Genomic DNA, 12,118 nt, shown 5'->3' on the forward strand with positions numbered 1-12,118 from the left:
TGTTTCAGGACCTGGCTCAGTGTGTGAACGAGGTAAAGAGAGACAACGAGATCATCAAACAGATCACCACCTTCCAGTTGTCTATAGAGAACATGACTCAGTCTCTGGCTCTGTACGGACGACCCAAGATCGATGGAGAACTGAAGATCAGCTCCTCAGAGAAGAAGTCCAAACAGGACAGGTGTGTGTGTGGGGGGGGGTCACATGATGTGTCAGTGTGTGTGTGGGGGGTCACATGATGTGTCAGTGTGTGTGGTCACATGATGTGTCAGTGTGTGTGTGGGGGGTCACATGATGTGTCAGTGAGTGTGTGGGGGGTCACATGATGTGTCAGTGGACCAGGGGTCACATGATGTGTCAGTGTGTGTGTGTGGGGGGTCACATGATGTGTCAGTGTGTGTGTGGGGGGTCACATGATGTGGTCATGATGTGTCAGTGTGTGTGTGGGGGGGTCACATGATGTGTCAGTGTGTGTGTGGGGGGTCACATGATGTGTCAGTGTGTGTGTGGGGGAGGTCACATGTGTGTCAGTGTGTGTGTGGGGGGTCACATGATGTGTCAGTGTGTGTGTGGGGGGTCACATGATGTGTCAGTGTGTGTGTGGGGGGTCACATGATGTGTCAGTGTGTGTGGGGGGTCACATGATGTGTCAGTGTGTGATGGGGGGGTCACATGATGTGTCAGTGTGTGGGGGGGGTCACATGTGTGTCAGTGTGTGTGGGGGGTCACATTGTGTGTCAGTGTGTGTGTGGGGGGGGTCACATTGTGTGTCAGTGTGTGTGTGTGGGGGAGGTCACATTGTGTGTCAGTGTGTGTGTGTGTGTGGGGGGTCACATGATGTGTCAGTGTGTGTGTGGGGGGTCACATTGTGTGTCAGTGTGTGTGTGTGTGTCACATTGTGTGTCAGTGTGTGTGTGTGGGGGGGGTCACATGATGTGTCGTGTTTGTGTGTGTGTGGGGGGTCACATTGCGTGTTTGTGTGTGTGTGTCAGTGTGTGTGTGTGTGGGGGTCACATTGCGTGTCAGTGTGTGTGTGTGTGGGGGGTCCCATTGTGTCTCAGTGTGTGTGTGTGTGTGGGGGGTCAGCTATGCGTGTGAGTGAGTGTGAGGTCTGTATTGGTGTTTTACAACGTGTGTGTGTGTGTGTGTGTGTGTGTGTGTGTGTGTGTGTGTGTGTGTGTGTGTGTGTGTGTGTGTGTGTGTGTGTGTGTGCGTGCGTGTGTCAGGTATGCGTTCCTGTTTGACAAGGCGATGCTAGTGTGTAAGAAGAAGAGTGGAGAGACGATGGAACTGAAGGAGATTATAGACCTGCAGTACTACCAGCTACGAGACGAGACCACCGGGGAGAAGGACAGCAAGAAGGTAGCTTAGTCTGCTCTTCTTCTCCTCCTCTTCTCTGCTCTTCCACTCCTCTTCTCTTCCTTCTCTTCTCGTCTTCTCCTCCTTCTCTTGTCTTGTCTTCTCCTTTTCTTCTCCTCCTCTTCTCTTCTCTTCCTTCTCGTCTTCTCCTCCTTCTCTTGTCTTCTCCTTCTCTTCTCCTCCTCTTCTCTTCTCTTCCTTCCTTCTCTTCTCTTCTCCTCCTCTTCTCTTCCTTCTCTTCTCGTCTTCTCCTCCTTCTCTTGTATTGTCTTCTCCTTCTCTTCTCCTCCTCTTCTCTTCTCTTCCTTCTCGTCTTCTCCTCCTTCTCTTGTCTTCTCCTTCTCTTCTCCTCCTCTTCTCTTCTCTTCCTTCTCGTCTTCTCCTCCTTCTCTTGTCTTCTCCTTCACTTCTCCTCCTCTTCTCTTCTCTTCCTTCTCTTCTCTTCTCCTCCTCTTCTCTTCCTTCTCTTCTCTTCCTTCTCTTCTCATCTTCTCCTCCTTCTCTTGTCTTGTCTTCTCCTTCTCTTCTCTCCTCCTCTTCTTCTCTTCTCTTCTCTTCTCTTCTCTTCTCCTTCTCTTCTCTTCCTTCTTCTCGTCTTTCCTCCTTCTCTTGTCTCTCCTTCTCTTCTCTCCTCTTCTCTTCTCTTCTCCTCTCTTCTCCCCACATTTGTTGTACTAAACTTATCCCGTGTGTGTGTGTGTTTGTGTGTGTGGGTGTGTGTGTGTGTGTGTGTATGTGTGTGTGTGTGTGTGTATATATGTGTGTGTGTGTGTGTGTGTGTGTATATATGTGTTGTGTGTGTGGTGTGTGTGTGTGTTTGTGTGTGTGTGTATGTGTGTGTGTGTGTGTATATGTGTGTGTGTGTGTATATATATATATGTGTGTGTGTGTGTGTGTGTGTGTGTGTGTGTGTGTGTGTGTGTGTGTGTGTGTGTGTGTGTGTGTGTGTGTATATATGTGTGTGTGTGTGTGTGTGTGTGTAGTGGTCACATTTTTTCCTGCTTATAGACTGTTATGGGAAGTCAGGATACGACCTTTTCTTCAAGACCAGAGATCTCAAGAAGAAATGGCTGGAGCAGTTTGAGATGGCCCTGTGAGTCATACAATAGTTCATGGATGGAGGGAGGGAGGGATGGAGGGAGGGAGGGAGGGAGGGAGGGATGGAGGGAGGGAGGGATTGGTGGATGGAGGGATGGAGGGAGGGAGGGATGAAGGGAGGGATGGAGGAAGGGAGGGATTGGTGGATGGAGGAATGGAGGGAGGGAGGGATTGGTAGATGGAGGGAGGGATTGGGGATGGAGGGAGGGAGGGATTTGGATGGATGGAGGGAGGGATGGATGGAGGGAGGATTGGTGAATGGATGGAGGGAGGGGGTGGGGATGGATGGAATGGATGGTGAATGGATGGGGAGGGATTGGTGAATGGATGGAGGGAGGGAGGGATTGGTGGATGGATGGAGGGAGGGGGATTGGTGGATGGATGGAGGGAGGGAGGGATTGGTGGATGGATGGAGGGAGGGAGGGATTGCTGGATGGATGGAGGGAGGGAGGGAGGGATTGGTGGATGGATGGAGGGATGGAGGGAGGGAGGGAGGGATTGGTGGATGGATGGAGGGATGGAGGGAGGGATTGACTAATGGACAGACTGACTGACTGATGGATTTATTTGGTTGGTTGGTTGATTGTTTGATTGGCAGGTCCAACATGTGTCCAGAGAACTGTACTGCCAACAGTCATGACTTCCAGATGCACTGCTTTGAAGATACCACCTCCTGCAAGGCCTGCAGTATGCTCCTCAGGTACACACACACACACACACACACACACACAAGCTCCTCAGATCCCAAAAAGTTCTACAGCTGCACCACTGAGAGTATCTGGCTGCATCAACTCTTGTTATGGAAACTGCTCGGCCTCCGACCGCAAGGTGCTACAGAGGGTAGTGCGTACGGCCCTGTACATCACTGGGGCCAAGCTTCCTGACATCCAGGACCTCTATACCAGGCGGTGTCAGAGGAAGGCCCTAAAAATGGTCAGATTCCAGCAACCCAAGTCATAGACTGTTCTCTCAGCTACTGCATGGCAAGCGGTACCGATGCCTCAAGTCTGGAACCAACAAGGCCCGGAACAGATTCTACCCCTATAAGACTGCTAAGTAGTTAGTTAAATAGTCAAATAGTACTCGTCATACAGACAGATAGATAGAAAGATAGATAGATTGACTTCTCACAATCTCACTCTCTCCTCTCTCTCTAATCTCTCTCTCCCTCGTCTCTCTTTAATCTCTGTCTCTCTTTAATCTCTCTCTCTCCCTCCTCTCTCTCTTTAATTTCTCTCTCTATACTCCCTCCCTCCTCTTCTCTCTCTCTCTCTCTCTCTCCTTCTCTCTCTTTCTCTCTCTCCTTCCTTCTCTCTCTATACTTGCTCCTCCCCTCCTTCTCTCTCTCTCTCTCTATGTCTCTCTCCTCTCTCTCTCTCTCCTTCTCTCTCTCTCTCTCTCCTTTCTTCTCTCTCTATACTTGCTCCTCCCCTCCTTCTCTCTCTCCCTCTCCTTCCTTCTCTCTCTATACTTGCTCCCTCCCTCCTTCTCTCTCTCTCCTCTCCTTCCTTCTCTCTCTATACTTGCTCCCTCCTCTCTCTTCTCTCTCTCTCCTTCCTTCTCTCTCTATACTCTCTCCCTCCCTCATTCTCTCTCTCTCCTTCCTTCTCTATACTCTCTCCTTCCCTCCTTCTCTCTCTCTCCTTCCTTCCCTCTCTCTATCTCTCTCCTTCCTTCTCTCCTACTCTCTCTCCCTCCTTCTCTCTCTCCTTCTCTCTCTCTGTCTCCCTCCCTCCTTCTCTCTCTCTCTTTGTCTCTTTCTCTCTATACTTTCTCCCTCCATCCCTCCCTCCCTCCTCTCCCTCCTTCTCTCTCTCCTTCTCTCTCTCTGTCTCCCTCCCTCCCTCCTTCTCTCTCTCTCTTTGTCTCTTTCTCTCTATACTTTCTCCCTCCCTCCCTCCTTCTCTCTCTCCTTCTCTCTCTGTCTCCCTCCCTCCCTCCTTCTCTCTCTTTGTCTCTTTCTCTCTCTCTGTCTCCCTCCCTCCCTCCTCGCCCTCCTCCTCTCTCTCTCTCAGGGGGATATTCTTCCAGGGGTATCGTTGTAGTCGTTGCAGAATGGCCGCTCATAAAGAATGTCTGGGAAGAGTACCAGGCTGCGGACGCAACTCAGGTAGAGTGTGTGTGTGTGTAGTGTGTGTGTGTAGTGTAGTGTGTGTGTGTGTGTGTGTGTGTGCATGCGTGTGCGTGCGTGCGTAGTGTGTGTGTGTGTGTAGTGTGTGTGCGTGCGTGCATGTGTGTAGTGTGTGTGTGTGTTGTGTGTCTGTGTGTGCGTGCGTGTGTGTGTGTGCATGTGTGTGTGTGTGTAGTGTGTGTGTGTGTGTGTGTGAGTTTTCTTTGACTGTATGTTTTCTGCAGGTGTGTGTAGTGTTGTACACTCAGCTGTGTAGTGTGTGTGTGTGTGTGTGTGTAGTGTTGTACACTCAGCTGTGTTGTGCTTTGTATTTCAGACCACTCAGGGAACGTGAAGAAGGTAAGGCTCCTTTCAGAGGCTCTTTATCTGGCAGCGTGTCACTATACTACTGAGTAATGACTGTGTGAGCTAGGGACACTTTCAGAGGCTCTTTATCTGGCAGCGTGTCACTATACTACTGAGTAATGACTGTGTGAGCTAGGGACACTTTCAGAGGCTCTTTATCTGGCAGCGTGTCACTATACTACTGAGTAATGACTGTGTGAGCTAGGGACACTTTCAGAGGCTCTTTATCTGGCAGCGTGTCACTATACTACTGAGTAATGACTGTGTGAGCTAGGGACACTTTCAGAGGCTCTTTATCTGGCAGCGTGTCACTATACTACTGAGTAATGACTGTGTGAGCTAGGGACACTTTCAGAGGCTCTTTATCTGGCAGCGTGTCACTATACTACTGAGTAATGACTGTGTGAGCTAGGGACACTTTCAGAGGCTCTTTATCTGGCAGCGTGTCACTATACTACTGAGTAATGACTGTGTGAGCTAGGGACACTTTCAGAGGCTCTTTATCTGGCAGCGTGTCACTATACTACTGAGTAATGACTGTGTGAGCTAGGGACACTTTCAGAGGCTCTTTATCTGGCAGCGTGTCACTATACTACTGAGTAATGACTGTGTGAGCTAGGGACACTTTCAGAGGCTCTTTATCTGGCAGCGTGTCACTATACTACTGAGTAATGACTGTGTGAGCTAGGGACACTTTCAGAGGCTCTTTATCTGGCAGCGTGTCACTATACTACTGAGTAATAATGACTGTGTGAGCTAGGGACACTTTCAGAGGCTCTTTATCTGGCAGCGTGTCACTATACTACTGAGTAATGACTGTGTGAGCTAGGGACACTTTCAGAGGCTCTTTATCTGGCAGCGTGTCACTATACTACTGAGTAATGACTGTGTGAGCTAGGGACACTTTGCGGCAGGAAAGTGTTCCTAGGAGACGGTGGCCTCGTCTCGTAGCTGGTAGTACTGCAGGTCTATAATCTCCTTCAGTTCCATCGTCTCTCCACTCTTCTTCTTACACACTAGCATCGCCTTGTCAAACAGGAACGCATACCTGACACGTGCACACACACACACACACACACACACACACACACACACACACACACCGTTGTAAAACAACAATACAGACCTCACTCACACGCCTACCTGACCTTCCCCCCACACACACACACACTGAATTACCAGGGTTTTATTCACCTATCAAGCTACTGGGAGAGTGGCATGGTTCCCTTCTGATAAGCTTGCTTAATGAACCGGAACATCTAGAGTTAGTTCTGGTTGTTTATCAAAGTCAGCTGGCTAACTTATCGATCCTGCTATGTAGTATACCACTCTGGAGTGTGTTGTCTCCTCTAGTGGGTTGTATATCTGTGTGTCTGTTCTAGTGGGTTGTATATCTGTGTGTCTGTTCTAGTGGGTTGTATATCTGTGAGTCTGCTCTAGTGGGTTGTATATCTGTGAGTCTGTTCTAGTGGGTTGTATATCTGTGTGTCTGTTCTAGTGGGTTGTATATCTGTGAGTCTGTTCTAGTGGGTTGTATATCTGTGTGTCTGTTCTAGTGGGTTGTATATCTTTGAGTCTGCTCTAGTGGGTTGTATATCTGTGGGTCTGTTCTAGTGGGTTGTATATCTGTGGGTCTGTTCTAGTGGGTTGTATATCTGTGGGTCTGTTCTAGTGGGTTGTATATCTGTGAGTCTGTTCTAGTGGGTTGTATATCTGTGGGTCTGTTCAAGTGGGTTGTATATCTGTGAGTCTGTTCTAGTGGGTTGTATATCTGTGAGTCTGTTCTAGTGGGTTGTATATCTGTGAGTCTGTTCTAGTGGGTTGTATATCTGTGGGTCTGTTCAAGTGGGTTGTATATCTGTGAGTCTGTTCTAGTGGGTTGTATATCTGTGAGTCTGTTCTAGTGGGTTGTATATCTGTGAGTCTGTTCTAGTGGGTTGTATATCTGTGAGTCTGTTCTAGTGGGTTGTATATCTGTGAGTCTGTTCTAGTGGGTTGTATATCTGTGAGTCTGTTCTAGTGGGTTGTATATCTGTGAGTATGTTCTAGTGGGTTGTATATCTGTGGGTCTGTTCTAGTGGGTCTGTTCTAGTGGGTTGTATATCTGTGAGTCTGTTCTAATGGGTTGTATATCTGTGAGTCTGTTCTAGTGGGTTGTATATCTGTGAGTCTGTTCTAGTGGGTTGTATATCTGTGAGTCTGTTCTAGTGGGTTGTATATCTGTGGGTCTGTTCTAGTGGGTTGTATATCTGTGGGTCTGTTCTAGTGGGTTGTATATCTGTGGGTCTGTTCTAGTGGGTCTGTTCTAGTGGGTTGTATATCTGTGGGTCTGTTCTAGTGGGTTGTATATCTGTGGGTCTGTTCTAGTGGGTCTGTTCTAGTGGGTTGTATATCTGTGAGTCTGTTCTAGTGGGTTGTATATCTGTGAGTCTGTTCTAGTGGGTTGTATATCTGTGAGTCTGTTCTAGTGGGTTGTATATCTGTGGGTCTGTTCTAGTGGGTTGTATATCTGTGGGTCTGTTCTAGTGGGTCTGTTCTAGTGGGTTGTATATCTGTGAGTCTGTTCTAGTTGATTGTATATCTGTGACCTTTGTTGTTCCTACAGAATAAGAAGTCAGCTCCTCACAGACAAGCCAGTCCAGGTGAGGATCCCAGAAGCAGAGTAACATTATAGAACTGAATCAAGTTGGGATCAGATTAGAATGGGAACTTAACTCATCTCAATTCGATTCAAATCAAGGGGCTTTATCGACATGGGAAACATACGTTAACATTGTCAAAGCAAGTGAGGTAGATACTAAACAAAAGTTAAATAAACAAATAAAAAATGACCAGTAAACATCACACACGTTTCTTTTTTTTTGTTTTTTTGTTGTTGAATTTGACCCCTTTTCCTCCCCTTTTTTCTCCCCTTTTCCTCCTCTTTTTCTCCCCTTTTCCTCCTCTTTTCCTCCCCTTTTCCTCCCCTTTTTTCTCCCCTTTTCCTCCTCTTTTTCTCCCCTTTTCCTCCTCTTTCCTCCCCTTTTTCTCCCCTTTCCTCCCCCTTTTTTCTCCCCTTTTCCTCCCCTTTTTCTCCCCTTTTCCTCCCCTTTTTCTCCCCTTTTTCTCCCCTTTTTCCTCCCCTTTTCCTCCCCTTTTTCTCCCCTTTTCCTCCCCTTTTTCTCCCCTTTTCCTCCCCTTTTTCTCCCCTGCCGCTGTGTACTCTCTGTTTAGGGCCAAATAGCATTCTAGTTTGCTCTGTTTTTTTGTTAATTCTTTCCAATGTGTCAAGTAATTATCTTTTTGTTTTCTCATGATTTGATTGGGTCTAATTGTGTTGCTGTCCTGTGGTTCTGTGGGGTGTTTGTGAACAGAGCCCCAGGACCAGTTTGCTTAGGGGACTCTTCTCCAGGTTCATCTCTCTGTAGGTGAAGGCAGGTTTGGGAATCACTTCCTTTTAGGTGGTTGTAGAATTTAACAAATTCTCTCTCTCTCTCTCAGGCCTTCCTACAATGGAGGTGTGTCAGGAGTACTATGGTTTACCTCCGCCCCCTGTAGCGTTCGGCCAACCACTGCACCTCTCCATGGGTGATGTCATCGAACTGACAAGAGCCGATGCCGACCTAACGTGGTGGGAGGTAAAACACACACACGCACATGCACACACACACGGTGCAGGCAGAGCATGCTTCCTGTAGTATGAGTGTGTGGGAGGGTGGAGATACCGTGTGTGTCTCTCTCTCTCTCTCTCTCTCTCTCTCTCTCTCTCTCTCTCTCTCTCTTCAAATGGGTTTTATTGGGGGTGTTTGTTCTTCACTGGTTGCTCTTTTCTTGTGGCAACAGGTCACAAATCTTGCTGCTGTGATGGCACACTGTGGAATTTCACCCAGTAGATATGGGAGTTTATCAAAATTGGATTTGTTTTGAATTCTTTGTGGGTCTGTGTAATCTGAGGGAAATATGTCTCTCTAATATGGTCATACATCTGGCAGCTGTTTTTTGGTAAATTCTTTCCAATGTGTCAAGTAATTCTCTTTTTGATTTCTCATGATTTGGTTGGGTATAATTGTGTTGCTGTTCTGGTTGTGGAATTTAACAGCTCTTGTCTGGATTTTGATAATTAGCGGGTATAGTCATGCATTATTTGGTGTTTTACGTTGTACACAGAGGATGTTTATACAGAGTACTGCATGTAGAGTCTCAATATGGTGAGATCTCGCCACCATAAAGGGCAATATGGTGAGATCTCACAACCATAAAGGGCAATGGGTTCTATAACTGATTCAAGTATTTTTAGCCAGATGCTAATTGGGATGTCAAATTTTATTTTCCTTTTGATGGCATAGAATGCCCTTCTTGCCTTGTCTCTCAGATCGTTCACAGCTTCGTGTATGATAGCTGTGGCGCGGTTGTTTAGGCCGAGGTATGTATAGTTTTTTGTGTGCTCTAGGGCAACGGTGTCTAGATGGAATTTGTATTTGTGGTCCTGGCGACTGGACCTTTTTTGGAACACCATTATTTTGGTCTTACTGAGATTTACTGTCAGGGCCCAGGTCTGACAGAACCTGAGCAGAAGATTCTAGGTGCTGCTGTAGGCCCTCCTTGGTTGGGGACAGAAGCACTAGATCATCAGAAAACAGTTGACATTTGTGAAGCCGGGTGCTGTAGACTGTTCTAGAGCCCTGTCATTCTGTTGATGTATATCAAGCTGTAGCCCTGTCTCACTACAAAGCCTTGTGGAAATACATTTGTGTGTTTTTCTGCCAATTTTATTTCAGACTTGTTATTTGTGAAATGTTATGTCATAAGGATTGGGGTGATCAGTCCTTGGTTCCAAATATTGGTGAAGATACCAGAGCTGAGGATGATGTTAAAGAGTTTAAGTATAGCCAATTGGAATTTGTGGTCTGTATATTTGATCATTTCACTGAGGATACCATCAACACCACAGGCCTTTTTGGGTTGGAGAGTTTTTATTTTGTCCTGTAGTTCATTAATTGTAATTGGAGAATCCAGTGGTAGTCTTTAATAGTTGACTCTAAGATTTGTAATTGATCAAGTCTATGTTTTTGTTGTTTGGAGAAGTGGTTTATCTATACATCTCCATTTTGGATAGAAAACTCATACATTTTCCCAGAAGTGGTTAGAATATGGATGGATTCTTCAAATACTTTGATCTGATTTCTGACGTGCTGTTCCTTCTTTTTCCGTAGTGTATTTCTGTATTGTTTTTAGTGATTCACCACAATGAAGGCGTAGACTCCGATTTTCTGGGTCTCTATGTTTTTGGTTGGACAGAAAGCCTACCATTTACTATGTACATACCCAACATCCCCTCGAACACTACCATTTACATACCCAGCGTCCCCTCGAAGCCTACCATTTACTATGTACATACCCAGCGTCCGACAGAGCTGCAGTTGTGACCTGTTGGTTATGTTGTCGTAGTTGTGTCTAGGGGGGGGCGTATGGGGGAGGGAAGGCTGTCACCTCCAGGTAGGTGTTTGTCCCCCTGTGTGCTGAGTGTCCATTTCTGTTTGTCCCCCTGTGTGCTGAGTGTCCATTTCTGGCATCTCTCTCTCTCTGGCATCTCTCTCTCTCGCATCTCTCTCTCTCTCTCTCTGGCATCTCTCTCTCTCTGGCTCTCTCTGGCATCTCTCTCTCTCATCTCTCTCTCTCTGGCATCTCTCTCTCTCTCTCTGGCATCTCTCTCTCTCTCTCTGGCATCTCTCTCTCTCTCTGGCATCTCTCTCTGGGCGTATTATTGAGTAATACCATTGTAACATGTACTTTGTAGTAAATCATTTCTGTTCTAGTCGTCTGATTGGTCTGCTGTGTGTGTCACTCAGGGCAAGAACGTGACGATTGGTCAGATGGGTTGGTTCCCCTGCAGTAAGGTCCAGCCCTTCATCTCTGTGAGTACCACTGACTTGAAGTTGATTACACATGTCATAGTTTATTATTTTTAACCTTTATTTAACTATGCAAGTCAGTTAAGAACAAATTCTTATTTTCAATGACGGCCTAGGAACAGTGGGTTAACTGCCTTGTTCAGGGGCAGAACGACAGATTTGTACCTTGTCAGCTCGGGGGTTTTGAACTCGCAACCTTCCGGTTACTAGTCCAACGCTCTAACCACTAGGCTACCCTGCCGCCCCTAGGCTACTCCGTGTCTGGTATTGATAGATATACCAACATACATGTTGTTGATCACACATGTTATAGGTGTCGGCTTCATCGTGTCTGGTATTGATAGAAATACCAACATACGTTTTATTAAGTGCTTCAGGAAGCATGGGTTGTGTTCTCAAAACTGTCTGACCTCTGACCTCTCTTCCCAGAGACCAACTCCCGACCTATCCGACTTCCTATGGTGAGTAATGATACCATTCTATTTACACCTGGTATCACTCATTCCGATGTTCTAGATGTGCACCACCTGGTATCACTCATTCCGATGTTCTAGATGTGCACCACCTGGTATCACTCATACCGATGTTCTAGATATGCACCACCTGTTATCACTCATTCCGATGTTCTAGATGTGCACCACCTGGTATCACTCATACCGATGTTCTAGATGTGTACCACCTGGTATCACTCATACCGATGCTCTAGATATGTACCACCTGGTATCACTCATACCGATGCTCTAGATGTGTACCACCTACAATCTTAGAAAAAAACGGTTCCAAAAGGGTTCTCCTGCTGTCCCCATTGGAGAACCCATAGGAGAACCCTTTTTGGTTCCAGGTCGAGGGTTCCAGGTCGAACCCTTTCCATGGAAAGGGTTCCACCTGGAACCAAAAGGGTTCTCTCTGGAACCAAAAAGGATTCTTCAAAGGTTTCTCATATGGGGACAGCCAAAGAACCCTTTTAGGTTCTAGATATCACCTTTTTCTAAGAGTGTGGTAACACTGCAGGGTTCTAGGATTGGAAGTGTTCTGTGTTTGAAAATAGTTATTGATAGCAATCATGGGAAGGTTTTGTATTGTTCTAACGCAACTGCAATGGGTTCTAGGTTTGGTCATTTAAGTGATTTGGGTTCTAGGTTTGCGGGGAACATGGACCGGTCAGCGGCAAAGAACCTCCTGATTTCACGGTCGGACGGAACGTTTCTGGTCCGCCAGAAAGACGGAGGAGAGTTCGCAATCAGCCTCAAGTGAGCCTGCCTCCTTACTGGCCAATCAGAAAGGAGGTGTCTAA

General features: G+C 46.8%; 1 protein-coding gene across 4 annotated transcripts in view; it reads left to right on the forward strand.

Moving 5' to 3' along the window:
- LOC121845884 (proto-oncogene vav-like) overlaps positions 1-12,118 on the forward strand; it is a 65,814-nt gene that overhangs the window by 47,536 nt on the left and 6,160 nt on the right. For all 4 annotated transcript variants that reach the window (XM_042318078.1, XM_042318077.1, XM_042318080.1 and 1 more), the window contains exons 13-23: positions 9-181; positions 1,227-1,362; positions 2,343-2,452; positions 3,056-3,157; positions 4,473-4,567; positions 4,905-4,927; positions 7,539-7,575; positions 8,414-8,550; positions 10,762-10,827; positions 11,254-11,285; positions 11,964-12,074. In XM_042318078.1, coding sequence (XP_042174012.1) covers positions 9-181; positions 1,227-1,362; positions 2,343-2,452; positions 3,056-3,157; positions 4,473-4,567; positions 4,905-4,927; positions 7,539-7,575; positions 8,414-8,550; positions 10,762-10,827; positions 11,254-11,285; positions 11,964-12,074 — 1,022 coding nt within the window. The remainder of the gene's footprint in view (positions 1-8; positions 182-1,226; positions 1,363-2,342; positions 2,453-3,055; positions 3,158-4,472; positions 4,568-4,904; positions 4,928-7,538; positions 7,576-8,413; positions 8,551-10,761; positions 10,828-11,253; positions 11,286-11,963; positions 12,075-12,118) is intronic.

This window comes from Oncorhynchus tshawytscha, unplaced genomic scaffold, assembly GCF_018296145.1.
Source record: "Oncorhynchus tshawytscha isolate Ot180627B unplaced genomic scaffold, Otsh_v2.0 Un_contig_2678_pilon_pilon, whole genome shotgun sequence".
Classification (NCBI taxonomy): domain Eukaryota; kingdom Metazoa; phylum Chordata; class Actinopteri; order Salmoniformes; family Salmonidae; genus Oncorhynchus; species Oncorhynchus tshawytscha.